Source organism: Oncorhynchus nerka, linkage group LG11, assembly GCF_034236695.1.
Source record: "Oncorhynchus nerka isolate Pitt River linkage group LG11, Oner_Uvic_2.0, whole genome shotgun sequence".
NCBI classification, from domain to species: domain Eukaryota; kingdom Metazoa; phylum Chordata; class Actinopteri; order Salmoniformes; family Salmonidae; genus Oncorhynchus; species Oncorhynchus nerka.
Genome location: NC_088406.1, coordinates 37,941,064 through 37,956,066, shown reverse-complemented (window position 1 = coordinate 37,956,066; position 15,003 = coordinate 37,941,064). Strand labels below are relative to the sequence as shown.

At 47.1% G+C, this 15,003-nt stretch overlaps 1 protein-coding gene across 5 annotated transcripts in view; it reads right to left on the bottom strand.

Moving 5' to 3' along the window:
* LOC115136823 (BCAS3 microtubule associated cell migration factor-like) overlaps positions 1–15,003 on the bottom strand; it is a 362,747-nt gene that overhangs the window by 26,332 nt on the left and 321,412 nt on the right. For all 5 annotated transcript variants that reach the window (XM_029672640.2, XM_029672643.2, XM_029672642.2 and 2 more), the window contains one exon: positions 10,438–10,605. In XM_029672640.2, coding sequence (XP_029528500.1) covers positions 10,438–10,605 — 168 coding nt within the window. The remainder of the gene's footprint in view (positions 1–10,437; positions 10,606–15,003) is intronic.

Sequence of the window (15,003 nt, the reverse complement as noted above, 5' to 3'; positions counted from 1 at the left end):
CAGCCTGGTGCAGGTCTACAATTTTGTTTCTGGTGTCCTTTGACAGCTCTTTGGTCTTGGCCATAGTGGAGTTTGGAGTGTGACTGTTTGAGGTTGTGGACAGGTGTCTTTTATACTGATAACAAGTTCAAACAGGTGCCATTAATACAGTTAAGGTCTGTGAGAGCCAGACATCTTGCTTGTTTGTAGGTGACCAAATACTTATTTGCAAATAAATTCATTAAAAATCCTACAATGTGATTTTCTGATTTTTTTTTCTCATTTTGTCTGTCATAGTTGAAGTGTACCTATGATGACAATTACAGGCCTCTCTCATCTTTTTAAGTGGGAGAACTTGCACAATTGGTGGCTGACTAAATACTTTTTTGCCCCACTGTATATATACACATACGCACATATAGGTGTGCTTGTGTTTGAGTGTCAGCATAAATGAGTGCTTAAGTAAATATACAGGAGGTATATACTACATTAGTGCATTTATTATTAATCTACTCATGCTAGGAGAAAGGCTGTATGGTTCCAGATGGATGTGAGAGTCATAGGTTTAAACATGGAAGTCAGAGTAAAAAGATACAGGTAGTAATCATACAACAGACTAAGTGGAGAACGACTCGGAGACACCTCGGATACAGAGCCCTTTTCCTCAATTCCACTCCTCTAAAATGCTTCCCGGTTTAAAAGTGTTTCACCGCTGTCTTGTCTAGACAACCCAAAACAGACCTGGAACATCACATACACATTTGTAAGATGTGCTTCCCACTCTCCACATCGCAATCTCACTCTCACTCTCTCCATCGCCCTATTTCTCATTCCCTCTCTTCATCTCTCGTCCTCTTTCTTCCCGAACTCTCACGGCGTCGCTCCCCTGAGCAAGCTGTTAAGTGCAGTCTAAAAAAAATCTCCACAAAAAGCCCATTTGCAGAAGGCTAAGACACTCTGCCCTCTCACACGCACACAGTTTGTTTTACTATCCTTGTGGGGACCTAACAATAGAGTCCCATTCAAAATCCTATTTTCCATAAACCTAACCCTAACCATGAACCTAACTCCTAACCCTAACCATGAACCTAACTCCTAACCCTAACCATGAACCTAACTCCTAACTCTAACCCCTAAGCCTAAAATAGGCTTTTTCCTTGTGTGGACAAGCAAATTTTCCTTGTTTTACTATCCTTGTGAGTATTTCTGGTCCTCACATGATAGTAAAACTAACCCCCCTAGGCTAGCAGGGCAGAGTGGCAGAGAGAGGTGAAGCCAGGGCAAATGATACAATGATATCCAGGCCCAACGTATCAGTGGAGGAGTGCAAAAGAGAGGGAGGAGAGGAGAGAAAAGGAAGAGGGGGCATAAGCGGTGGCGGCTCTGAATACAGGAATTATTCTTCATCGTCTCACACTGTCGCCGCGGATTACTCTCACGCTCTCAGCTGGCTGCAGAGAGGTAGAGAAAGAGGAAGAGATAAAAAGAGAGAGATGAAGAGAAAGAGAGGAAGAGAGAGCGACCTGCCAGTGAATGGAGGAGTGCTGAGGGGCAGAAATAATGACATTGCTCTTCTTTCACACTCCCATCTTTTTCCTCTGCACCATACTCTTCAGCCTCAGCTCATGTCACTTTCACTTTTCTTTCCCAGGGTTCCCTTCTTTTTTTATATTTTCTTTTAGCAGCTCAGCTGAATGTCTTTCGGTGGTACAGAGAGCACTCAGTGTCTTTCTCTGGCTATAGTGAAGCAGGTTAGAACACGCCCCTGGGTTTCTCTTTCTCCATTGAGGCAGGTTAAAACAGGGCCCTGGGTTTCTCTTTCTCTATTGAAGCAGGTTAGAACAGGGCCCTGGGTTTCTTTTTCTCTAGTGAAGCAGGTTAGAATAGGGCCCTGGGTTTCTCTTTCTCTATTGAAGCAGGTTATAACAGGGCCCTGGGTTTCTCTTTCTCTATTGAAGCAGGTTAGAACAGGGCCCTGGGTTTCTCTTTCTCTATTGAAGCAGGTTAAAACAGGGCCCTGGGTTTCTCTGTCTCTATTGAAGCAGGTTAGAACAGGGCCCTGGGTTTCTCTTTCTCTATTGAAGCAGGTTAAAACAGGGCCCTGGGTTTCTCTGTCTCTATTGAAGCAGGTTAGAACAGGGCCCTGGGTTTCTCTTTCTCCATTGAAGCAGGTTAGAACAGGGCCCTGGGTTTCTCTTTCTCTATTGAAGCAGATTAGAACAGGGCCCTGGGTTTCTCTTTCTCTATTGAAGCAGGTTAGAACAGGGCCCTGGGTTTCTTTTTCTCTAGTGAAGCAGGTTAGAATAGGGCCCTGGGTTTCTCTTTCTCTATTGAAGCAGGTTAGAACAGGGCCCTGGGTTTCTCTTTCGCTATTGAAGCAGGTTAGAACAGGGCCCCGGGGGAAGGTGACAAAAGGATCAACTAATAGTTTTCAGTCAAGTACACAAATGGAGTGTGAGAAGGACAGAGGGGTGTGCGTGTGTGACTGGGTGTGGCCGCTGGTTAAGCCAACAGGTCTGTTCCCAATGGTCTAAAGCCACGTCTCCAAGTGCAAAAAGAGGTGAAGTGAGAAGTGAGTTGATGTGTTGTACGTGTTTATAATCCTGCGTGAGTGTGTGTATGTATGTATGTAAACTGGAACCAGGAGGGAGTAATGATTGATTGGCAAAGTGGGACCTTCTACCCCACCGTGATAATGCGGTGGTCTTCTGTGTGTGTGTGTGTGTGTGTGTGTTGGACCACTGTGGTGTGTTTTGTTGGTCTTGCGATGGATATCTGTGTGTTAAAACAAGCCTTGGTAGAAAGGAACCCAGTCAGTCACATAATTGACCTGGTAGTTTCTGCGAATGGCTACAAGAGGCTGTCCAAGTCAAACAGGAGATAGGAGCATCATTACCAAACCTACAGTAGGGAACAATAGAGGTTTTCACAGAGCTAACCAGAGGGTTGGAGTCTAGAGTCTAGCATCCAAAAGCCTTAATATACCCAATTCATCAGACATTATGAAACAAACTTCATGAAATGATTCACATATACTGGCCCCAAGAGGTGCATTCAAGTTCACATGCAATGTGTGCTCTTTCTAGACATCCAGGCAGTAAAGAGTACTACTGTAAAATCAGAGGTGTGTGTGTGTGGCAAGAATCTGTATAGATGGAAAGGCCCTGTGCCCTTCTAACCACTCTGTTTCTCCATAAGTGGGACCCATAGACCTAGCTCTCATAGTCTGTACTTTCATTGGTCTCCTGACAGGTCCCCAAACACACTGGAACGTACCACTCTCTTTGGCAGGGAGGAAATCCTCACTCCACACCAACAGATTACATCAACTGCTTGCTTTCTTCCAAACCACCCCAGCCCACACCCCCACCCACCCACACACAGTACTGTACATGCATACAAAAAACACAGTGCTACATGTGGTGGCAGAGGCAAGGTTTTCTGTACCACGATAACATCGGACAAGAGATGGAGCTCCTCCAAAACCTACACGCAATCTGGTGGAATCAACCAGCCAAATCCACACTCCAATAGTACATGGAAGTAGGCCTAATTAAGTAAATCATAAACCCATGTGGACCGCCATCTGACAATTTGATAAATAATTAGAACATGACAAGTTCCTGCTACACACAGGGCCTGGTGGTGAGTGACATACTTCTTGGGTTTGGAGGGTCACACACTTTATTGAACACAGTGCACAAGCACATGCACACTGAGTGTACAAAACATTAGGAACACTGTCCTAATATTGAGTTGCACCCCTTTTTGCCCTCAGAACAGCCTCAATTCATCAGCGCATGGACTCTACATGGTGTTGAAAGCGTTCCACAGGGATGCTGGCCAATGTTGACTTCAATGCTTCCCAAAGTTGTGTCAAGTTGGCTGGATGTCCTTTAGGTGGTGGACCATTCTGGATACACATTGGAAACTGTTGAGTGTGAAAAACCCAGCAGCGTTGCAGTTCCTGACACATTCAAACCGGTGCGCCTGGCACCTACTACCATACCCCGTTCAAAGGCACATACATTTATTGTCTTGCCCATTCACCCTCTGAATCCATGTCTCAAGGCTTAAAACCCTTCTTCAACCTGTCTCCTCCCCTTAATCTACACTGATTGAAGTTGATTTATCAAGTGACATTATTAATCATTTTTATTTTATTGTTATTTATATTTACTTTTTCTCCCCAATTTCGTGATATCCAATTGGTAGTCACAGTCTTGTCCCATCGCTGCAACTCCCGTACGGACTTGGGAGAGGCGAAGGTTGAGAGCAATGTGTCCTCCAAAACACGGCCCTGCCAAGCCTCACTGCTTCTTGACACACCGCTCGCTTAACCCGGAAGCCAGCCACACCAATGTGTCGGAGGAAACAATGTAAAACTGGTGATAGAAGTCAACGTGCATGCGCCCGGCCCGCCACAGGAGTCGCTAGAGCATGATGTGAAAAGGACATCCCGGCCGGCCAAACCCTCCCCTACCCCGGGCGATGCTGGGCCAATTGTGCGCCGCCTCATGGGTCTCCCGGTCGCGGTCGGCTGCGACACAGCCCGGGATCGAACCTGGGTCTATAGTGATGCCTCTAGTGATGCCTTAGATCGCTGTGCCACTCGGGAGGCAAAGAGTGACATTATTAAGAGATCATAGCTTTCACCTGGATTCAACTGATCAGTTTATGTCAAAATCAAATCAAATCTTATTTGACACATGCGCCAAATACAACAGGTGTAGTAGACCTTACAGTGAAATGCTAATTTACAAGCCCTAACCAACAATGCAGTTAAAAAAATAAAAAAAATAATAGGAAATAAAAGTAACAAATAATTAAAGAGTAGCAATAAAATAACAATAGCGAGGCAATATACAGGGGGAACCGGTACAGAGTCAATGTGCGGGGGCACTGGTGTCAAGGTAATTGAGGTAATATGAACATGTTGGTAGAGTAATTAAAGTGACTATGCATAGATAATAACAGAGAGTAGCAGCAGTGTAAAAGGGGTAGTCTGGGTAGCCATTTGATTAGATGTTCAGGAGTCTTATGACTTGGGGATAGAAGCCTCTTGGACCTAGACTTGGCGCTCAAGTAGCAGAGAGAACTGTCTATGACTAGGGTGGCTGGAGTCTTTGATTATTTTTAGGGCCTTCCTCTGACACCGCCTGGTATAGAGGTCCTGGATGGCAGGAAAATTGGCCCCAGTGATGTACTGGGCTGTACGCATTACCCTCTGTAGTGCCTTGCGGTCGGAGGCCAAGCAGTTGTCATACCAGGCAGTGTTGCAACCAGTCAGGATGCTCTCGATGGTGCAGCTGTAGAACCTTTTGAGGATCTGTGGATTAATGCCAAATCTTTTCAGTCTCCTGAGGGGGAATAGGTTTTGTTGTGCCGTCTTCACGACTGTCTTGGCGTCCATGGACCATGTTAATTTGTTGGTGATGTGGACACCAAGGAACTTGAAGCTCTCAACCTGCTCCACTACAGCCCCATCAATAAGAATGGGGACGTGCTCGGACCCTATCTGACCTCCTCCCTATAGGCTGTCTCATCATTGTTGGTGATCAGGCCTACCACTGTTGTGTCATCTGCAAACTTAATGATGGAGTTGTGCCTGGCCGTACAGTCAGGAGTGAACAGGGAGTACAGGAGGGGACTGAGCACCCAACCTTGAGGGGCCCCCGTGTTGAGGATTAGCGTGGTGGATGTGTTTGTTATCTACCCTTACCACCTGGGGTGGCCATTCAGGATGTCCAGGATCCAGTTTCAGAGGGAGGTGTTTAGACCCAGGGTCCTTAGCTTAGTGATGAGCTTTGAGGGCACTATGGTGTTGAACGCTGAGCTATACTCAATGAATAGCATTCTCACATAGGTGTTCATTTTGTCCAGGTGGGAAAGGGCAGTGTGGAGTGCAATAGAGATTGCATCTTCTGTGGATCTGTTAGGGAGGTATGCAAATTGGAGTGGGTCTAGGGTTTCTGGGATAATAGTGTTGATGTGAGCCATGACCAGCCTTTCAAAGCACTTCATGGCTACAGACGTGAGTGCTATGGATCGGTAGTCATTTAGGCAGGTTACCTTACTGTTCTTGGGCACAGGGACTATGGTGGTCTGCTTGAAACATGTTGGTATTACAGACTCAGACAGGGAGAGGTTTAAAATGTCAGTGAAGACAGTTGTCAGTTGGTCAGCGCATGCTCGATGTACACATCCTGGTAATCAATGGATTACCCTGGCCCTGCGGCCTTGTGAATGTTGACTTGTTTAAAGGTCTTACTCACATCGGCTGCGTAGAGCGTGATCACACAGTCGTCCGGAACAGCTGATGCTCTCATGCATGTTACAGTGTTACGTGCCTCGAAGAGAGCATATAAGTAATTTAGCTCACCTAGTAGGCTCGTGTCACAGGGCAGCTCTCGGCTGTGGTTCCCTTAGTCTGTAATAGTTTGCAAGCCCTGCCACATCCGACAAGCGTCGGAGACGGTGTAGTACGATTCGATCTTAGTCCTATTTTTGATGGTTCGTCGGAGGGTATAGTGGGATTTCTAATAAACTTCCGGATTAGAGTCCTGCTCCTTGACAGCGGCAAGACCAGAGGACATTTCTCCAAAAAGTATGATCTTTGTCCCCATGTGCAGTTGCAAACCGTAGTCTGGCTTTTTTATGGCGGTTTTGGAGCAGTGGCTTCTTCCTTGCTGATCAGCCTGTTAGGTTATGTCGATATAGGACTCATTTTACTGTGAATTTAGATACTTTTGTACCTGTTTCCTCCAGCATCTTCACAACGTCCTTTGTGTCTCCTTCCTGAGCGGTATGATGGCTGCATGCTTCCATGGTATTTATACTTGTGTACTAAATGTTTGTACAGATGAACGTGGTACCTTCAGGCATTTGGAAATTTCTCCAAAGGATGAACCAGACTTGTGGAGGTCTACAATTTTTTTTCTGAGGTCTTGGCTGACCTCTTTTTATTTTCCCATGATGTCAAGCAAAGAGGCACTGAGTTTGAAGGTAGGCCTTAAAATACATCCACAGGTACACCTCCAATTGACTCAAATGATGTCAATTAGCCTATCAAAAGCTTCTAAAGCCATGACATAATTTTCTGGAATTTTCCAAGCTGTTTAAAGGCACAGTCAACTTAGTGTATGTAAACTTCTGACCCACTGGAATTGTGATACAGTGAATTGTAAGTGAAATAATCTGTCTGTAAACAATTGTTGGAAAAATTAATTGTGTTATGCACAAAGTAGATGGGCCTGGACATGTACTCGCTTAAGCAGGGGGACACGTCTGGCACTGCAGGATTTGAGTCCCTGGTGGCGTAATGTGTTACTGATGGTAGGCTTTGTTACTTTGGTCCCAGCTCTGCAGGTCATTCACTAGGTCCCCCTGTGTGGTTCTGGGATTTTTGCTCACCGTTCTTGTGATCATTTTGACCCCACGAGGTGAGATCTTGCGTGGAGCCCCAGATCGAGGGAGATTATCAGTGGTCTTGTATGTCTTCCATTTCCTAATAATTGCTCCCACAGTTGATTTCTTCAAACCAAGCTACTTACCTATTGCAGATTCAGTCTTCCCAGCCTGGTGCAGGTCTACAATTTTGTTTCTGGTGTCCTTTGACAGCTCTTTGGTCTTGGCCATAGTGGAGTTTGGAGTGTGACTGTTTGAGGTTGTGGACAGGTGTCTTTTATATTGATAAGTTCAAACAGGTGCCATTAATACAGGTAAAGAGTGGAGGACAGAGGAGCCTCTTAAAGAAGAAGTTACAGGTCTGTGCGAGCCAGAAATCTTGCTTGTTTGTAGGTGACCAAATACTTATTTTCCACCAAAATTTGCAAATAAATTCATAAAAAATCCTACAATGTAATTTTCTGGATTTTTTCCCCTCATTTTGTCTGTCATAGTTGGAGTGTACCTATGATGAAAATTACAGGCCTCTCTCATCTTTTTAAGTGGGAGAACTTGCACAATTGGTGGCTGACTAAATACTTTTTTGCCCCACTGTAAGTCAGGGCTGGATCCTGAACGTGGCCTCCATAAACACTGGCCTGACACTGTCTGAGGACAAAGGCTGGACTGGGGTATGTTATACTGGGGTTGGGCTGAGAGTAGACTAGGGCTGGAATATACTAAACCTGACTAAATCAGGGGTCCTCTTCACGGCTCCAATGGAATTCATGTTGGGGTTGCACCATTAAGCAAAATCACATCAGCAACATTATGTTGCTAGCGCAAATCTAATTCCTGGAAGAGTATGTTTAGGAGTCAGTGCAGGGGCTTCCTGTCCCACCCCCTCCTTATATCCCTCTCTCTATCTGTGTCACCTGCCCCTGGCTGTGGCGTCAGTAGGTCTCTGGCTGTGCCTGAAAACACAAATCTGTGTGACTACAGGCTTTGTTCTGAGCGTGAGCCTGAGTGTGTGTGTGTGTGGAGTTGTGTGTTGAGGGGGAAATGTCAAAGAGGGTGATTTGTTCCATCATCCAGCATTCCAATACCGCGTCCCTCTGTGTGTGTGCGAAAGCCGGACAGAGAGAGAATCTGTGTATGAGTGAATCCTTCAGGTCTAGGCCAATGGGGCCTACAGTATGTCTAAGGATGGGGGAAACTGGGCCCTGCACGTGGAGACACTCTCTAAGCTATACACCATCTGGCCCTGCCCATCAAAGGCCTCTCTCTCTATGAACCGAACACACATGTACACGTTCTCTACATTAAAGTCAGCCATCAACCAGAGGTCCATATTAGATTTGCCTCCATTACGTCCCAGTTATTCCCTGCTTGAAGCTTGGTGCCACTGTCACACAAAGACAGCCTGCATCCCAAATGGCACCCTATTCTATATAGTAGGGCCCATAGGCCTCTGGTCAACAGTAGTGCACTACATAGGAAATAGGGTGTCGTTTGGGACTTATTCATAGTCAGACAGAATGGATGTGCATGTCTCAGACTCGGCTCCATTTGACCCCCCCCCCCCCAGACAATATTTAGCCCATTCCTCTATGTCTCCCTCTCTCAAGAAAGGGTTAAGTTCATGTATATAGGAGGGCCCAAGGCAGAGGAAAACGGGGGGAGATTGGATGTAATGTGATCAGTAATTAATTTTGTGTTGCATTAGAGGGGGCCGTAGCGATGGATGGACAAGCGCAGACTACAAGTGTCCGGGAGTCGGCCCCTAATCTAATGACGAGCAGAGTCACAGAGACAGGAGCAATTATAGAGGGACAGAGAGAGAGAGAGAGACAGAGAGAGAGACAGAGAGAGAGAAAGAGCGAGAGAGAGAGAGAGACAGAGAGAGAGAGGGACAGAGAGAAACAGAGAGAGACAGAGAGAGAGAGAGAGAGAGAGAGAGAGAGGGACAGAGAGAAACAGAGAGAGACAGAGACAGAGAGAGAGAGAGACAGAGAGAGAGAGGGACAGAGAGAAACAGAGAGAGACAGAGACAGAGAGAGAGAGGGACAGAGAGAAACAGAGAGAGACAGAGACAGAGAGAGAGAGACAGAGAGAGAGAGGGACAGAGAGAAACAGAGAGAGACAGAGACAGAGACAGAGAGAGAGCGGGCGTGAGAGGAGGGGGCGAGGGAGTCCCAAAGAGTGTCCATTCCATGTGACTCTGCCATTGCTGCTGCAGGGGCCTCTGTAAATGAATAGGTCCAAACAAGATTATGTCGTAAAAGATGGGCAACGAGACCGAGAGAAAGAAAGGGATGATAGAGAGAGAGACGGATGAGAGCAGAGCGAGACCTTGAAGGGTGAGAGAGAAGGGGATGAGAGGAGGGGTGGGGGGGTAGTCGACGCTAAACACATTAGGGCCTTGTGACCCTTTGCTGCTCTAGCTCCCAGTGGCAGTCTCCTCTCCCTAAGAGAAAGCCCTCCTCTCCCACCATTAAAATCAAAGGATCTCTTGTTCACTTAAGGAGAGGAAGAGCGCTGCCGCTTCCTAAATGAGTTAAACATTTGGATTGTCTGAATGGCTGACACACACACACGCAGGCCCATACACAAATATACACCCGCACACTATTGAAAACTAGCTGCTGCAAAACCAAACAAGCATGATTAAGAGTAGCGGTTGAAAGATAGTAAATGAAAGTTCAAAAAGTTAAGAAAATGAAGTTGACCACTATCACATTTCACAGTTTGAGAGAATAGATGGTCAGTAAATTGTTGGAAAGATTGACACCACAACATTATTAATGATGACAAATTATTTATGAGTCTGTGTGTGTGCACGCGTTTGTGTGTGTGCACGCGTTTGTGTGTGTGCACGCGTTTGTGTGTGTGCACGCGTTTGTGTGTGTGCACGCGTTTGTGTGTGTGCACGCGTTTGTGTGTGTGCACGCGTTTGTGTGTGTGCATGCGTTTGTGTGTGTGCACGCGTTTGTGTGTGCGCACGCATGCGCATGTGTGTATATGTGTGTGCGCGTGTCTGTGTTAGTGTGTGTTTGTATGTTTGTGACTGACCGGTAGCCGAGCCCACTATGTCTCTGGATGGTGACTCTGACATGGCGTCTGCCAGCCTCTCTCTCAGCCCCTCCTCGGTGGACTCCACAGAGCTCATGTGACGCAGGCCAAAGCTCTCTGGCCAGCTTCCACACACCTCCAGCAGGGTCACACTGCGGTCAAACGTCCCTGGAACAACAAACGCAACTATTTAGTCAGTAGAACCCCGAAACATGGTCAGTTAAGGTATATATGTATAACCACACAGATGGTCAAGTGGAGTCCTGACCTCAAACACCACCTAATGTGCTGTTATCTTCAAATCTCTACCCCTGAAATGGAAAGCCCTATCACCAGCCTCCGTGTCCGTCTCCATCTATCTCTGGGTCCCAGACACTAAAACAACTGATTCAAACAATTACTGTCCCCCCAATTTAGCCAATTCCCTCACTCCCCCTGTATTTCAGGATGTGATGAACACTGAATTAAGTCAAGAGATTTAGTAGCTGGGACGAAGGCTACAGACACGACTGACTACGGCCCTGGTTAAAGGGATACTTGGGGATTTTAGGAATGCGGCCCAGTCATTGGGTTAACACTAGTTAACATTGTCTGGTAAAACTACCTTCATACTGGACACGGAGACATAAAAATGGTTTCAAAACCCCAAAGTATCCCTTTACGTCCAGCAAAGGGAAAAGTAGACCTTGTTGTTTGTTTAGTCCAAGGTGGGTGTCTTGTTGGAAAACACAGTGTACGTGCAGAGAGGCACTCTCTCTTCTGTGGGGTATTAACAGCCCCAGAGTAAATATGGAATGCAGACACACAGGCATGAATAAGATGTGTATGTTTCTTTAGGCCAGCCTGGTGCTTTTTAGGATACCACAGGGTTTTCATTGTATCATTAGAAAACACAGCAGTGAATTGGATGGAGGGATGAGATCAAACAAGGGAAGAGGAGAGGTCCTTTTTTCCTGGAAAGTTAAGAAGAGCCACTGGACTGATAAACAGAGCGGAAAGAGCGAGAGAGAGGGAGAGAAAGAGATGTACAAAAAGACAATGACTGATAGAAAAGGAGGCATGACAGAGCAGAGGAAAGAAAAATGCAAAACAGAGAAGGAACTAGAGTGAGAAAACACCAGTAAAATGCTGGAATGATCTTTATCATAAAAGAGCCTCCCTAGACTTGCTGCTATTGTTTGTTTGTCTGGTGGTTGTGGTTTGGTGGTTGGTCTCTCTCTACACTGACACCCAGTCCCCTGGCCCAGACTGGGTCTGTTTTATCAGAAGGAGCAGTGACAGTGGACCCTTTGATCTCAGAGTTAAGTTCAGTGTCTATCTAGGCCCTTGGTGTATGGAGACCTGGCCAGCCTCAGCCACACTCCGGCCCACTGACAGGCTTTAATGCTGGGGCGAGAGCCCGCACGGGCCGCCCTGCCTGGCCTGGTTCTACACACAGATAAGAGGAACCAGGTCTCCACTTGGCTATCTGCTGTTAGACACACACTGTCCTGGGCAAGCCAGGAGACGCTGATAACTTTAACACCACTTCATAAAAAAAGTGTGTGATTCCTCAAAGGAACCCCCCCCATTGCCAGCAGGCCCACTATCAAAGCCATGGCCAAGAGCCTGTGTGTGGGGTGTTGGTGTGTGTGTGTGGGTGAGACAGAGAACAGTAGCCCTGTGTGTGGGGTGTGGTGGTGTGTGTGTGTGTGTGTGGGTGAGACAGAGAACAGTAGCCCTGTGTGTGGGGTGTTGGTGTGTGTGTGTGGGTGGGTGAGACAGAGAACAGTAGCCCTGTGTGGGGGGTGTTGGTGTGTGTGTGTGGGTGAGACAGAGAACAGTAGCCCTGTGTGTAGGGTGTTGGTGTGTGTGTGTGGGTGAGACAGAGAACAGTAGCCCTGTGTGTGGTGTGTGTGTGTGTGTGTGTGTGTGTGTGTGTGTGTGTGTGTGTGTGGGTGGGTGAGACAGTGAACAGTAGCCCTGTGTGTGGAGTGCTGGTGTGTGTGTGTGGTTGGGTGAGACAGAGAACAGTAGCCCTATGTGTGGGGTGTTGGTGTGTGTGTGTGTGTGTGTGGGTGATACAGAGAACAGTAGCTCTGTGTGTGGGGTGTTGGTGTGTGTGTGGGGTGTTGGTGTGTGTGTGTGTGTGGGTGAGACAGAGAACAGTAGCCCTGTGTGTGGAGTGCTGGTGTGTGTGTGTGGGTGGGTGAGACAGAGAACAGTAGCCCACTATGTGTGGGGTGTTGGTGTGTGTGTGTGTGTGTGGGTGAGACAGAACAGTAGCCCTGTGTGTGGGGTGTTGGTGTGTGTGTGGGTGAGACAGAGAACAGTAGCCCTGTGTGTGGGGTGTTGGTGTGTGTGTGTGGGTGGGTGAAACAGAGAACAGTAGCCCTGTGTGTGGGGTGTTGGTGTGTGTGTGGGTGACACAGAGAACAGTAGCCCTGTGTGTGGGGTGTTGGTGTGTGTGTGTGGGTGGGTGAGACAGAGAACAGTAGCCCTGTGTGTGGGGTGTTGATGTGTGTGTGTGGGTGGGTGAGACAGAGAACAGTAGCCCTGTGTGTGGGGTGTTGATGTGTGTGTGTGGGTGGGTGAGACAGAGAACAGTAGCCCTGTGTGTGTGTGTGGGTGGGTGAGACAGAGAACAGTAGCCCTATGTGTGGGGTGTTGGTGTGTGTGTGTGTGGGTGATACAGAGAACAGTAGCCCTGTGTGTGGGGTGTTGGTGTGTGTGTGTGGGTGAGACAGAACAGTAGCCCTGTGTGTGGGGTGTTGATGTGTGTGTGTGAGACAGAGAACAGTAGCCCTGTGTGTGGAGTGCTGGTGTGTGTGTGTGGGTGGGTGAGACAGAGAACAGTAGCCCTATGTGTGGGGTGTTGGTGTGTGTGTGTAGGTGATACAGAGAACAGTAGCCCTGTGTGTGGGGTGTTGGTGTGTGTGTGGGTGAGACAGAGATCAGTAGTCCTGTGTGTGGGGTGTTGGTGTGTGTGATACAGAGAACAGTAGCCCTGTGTGTGGGGTGTTGGTGTGTGTGGGGTGTTGGTGTGTGTGTGGGTGAGACAGAGAACAGTAGCCCTGTGTGTGGGGTGTTGGTGTGTGTGTGGGTGAGACAGAGAACAGTAGCCCTGTGTGTGGGGTGTTGGTGTGTGTGTGGGTGAGACAGAGAACAGTAGCCCTGTGTGTGGGGTGTTGGTGTGTGGGGTGTTGGTGTGTGTGTGGGTGAGACAGAGAACAGTAGCCCTGTGTGTGGGGTGTTGGTGTGTGTGTGGGGTGTTGGTGTGTGTGTGGGTGAGACAGAGAACAGTAGCCCTGTGTGTGGGGTGTTGGTGTGTGTGTGTGGGTGGGTGAGACAGAGAACAGTAGCCCTGTGTGCCATACTAGCGCTCTTGAAAGGGACATGACGTTATTATAGTTACCAAGCTGTTGATTTGATGTTTTAAACAACCCCCGGCCTTGCTGTGAAAAGTGGCCCATCTTTCTGAGACCTGGTATGTGAACCGTGTGTGACGTTTAGTGAGCTAGTTCATTTATTTACATGGGCTGAGTACGTAACGGGTGGAATTGAGGTGTGAGAGCTTGTGTTAGTCTGTGTCAGCGTAAGAGTAAGTGTGTCCTGAATTCACTGTCACAGCACTCCAGATGCTCTATGGAGATTTCCTTCACAAAGCTATTAACCCATTAGTCTCAATTAACATGATGGCAGGTTCCTAATGGTATGAACTCATTTCTCACACCCACGCCTGGGGTTCACGTCAACCACTACAGAGCAAAAACACTAACCACAACATGGAAACAGTCCTGTCCAAAAGTTTTGAGAATGACACAAATATTAATTTTCACAAAGTCTGCTGCCTCAGTTTGTATGATGGCAATTTGCATATACTCCAGAATGTTATGAAGAGTGATCAGAAGAATTGGTGGAGTGCTGCAGAGATTGTTGTCCTTCTGGAAGGTTCCAAACTTCTTCCATTTAAGAATGATGGCGGCCACTCTGTTCTTGGGGACCTTCAATGCTGCAGACATTTTTTGATACCCTTCCCCAGATCTGTGCCTCTACACAATCCTGTCTCGGAGCTCTACGGACAATTCCTTCAACCTCATGGCTTTTTTGCTCTGACATGCACTGTCAACTGTGGGACCTTATATAGACAGGTGTGTGCCTTTCCAAATCATGTCCAATCAATTGAATTTACCACAGGTGGACTAAAATCAAGTTGTATAAACATCTCAAGGATGATCAATGGAAACAAGATTTACCTGAGTTCAATTTCGAGTCTCATAGCAAAGGGTCTGAATATTTATGTAAATAAGGTATTTCTGCTTTTAATTTTTTTATACCTTTGCAAAAATGTCTGAAACCTGTTTTAACTGTCATTATGGGGTATTGTGAGTAGATTGAACATTTTTTACATAACCAATTTTAAAATTAGTGTAAAGTGTAACGTAAACAAAATGTGGAAAAAGTAAACAGGTCTGAATATATTTCGACTGCACTGTAGTAGATGTCAAGTTCACCAGTCCCCCCCCCCCCCCCCCCCCCTCTCCATCAGGGGTGATCTCTCGATCCTCTAGCCTGTGACAGCCAGTC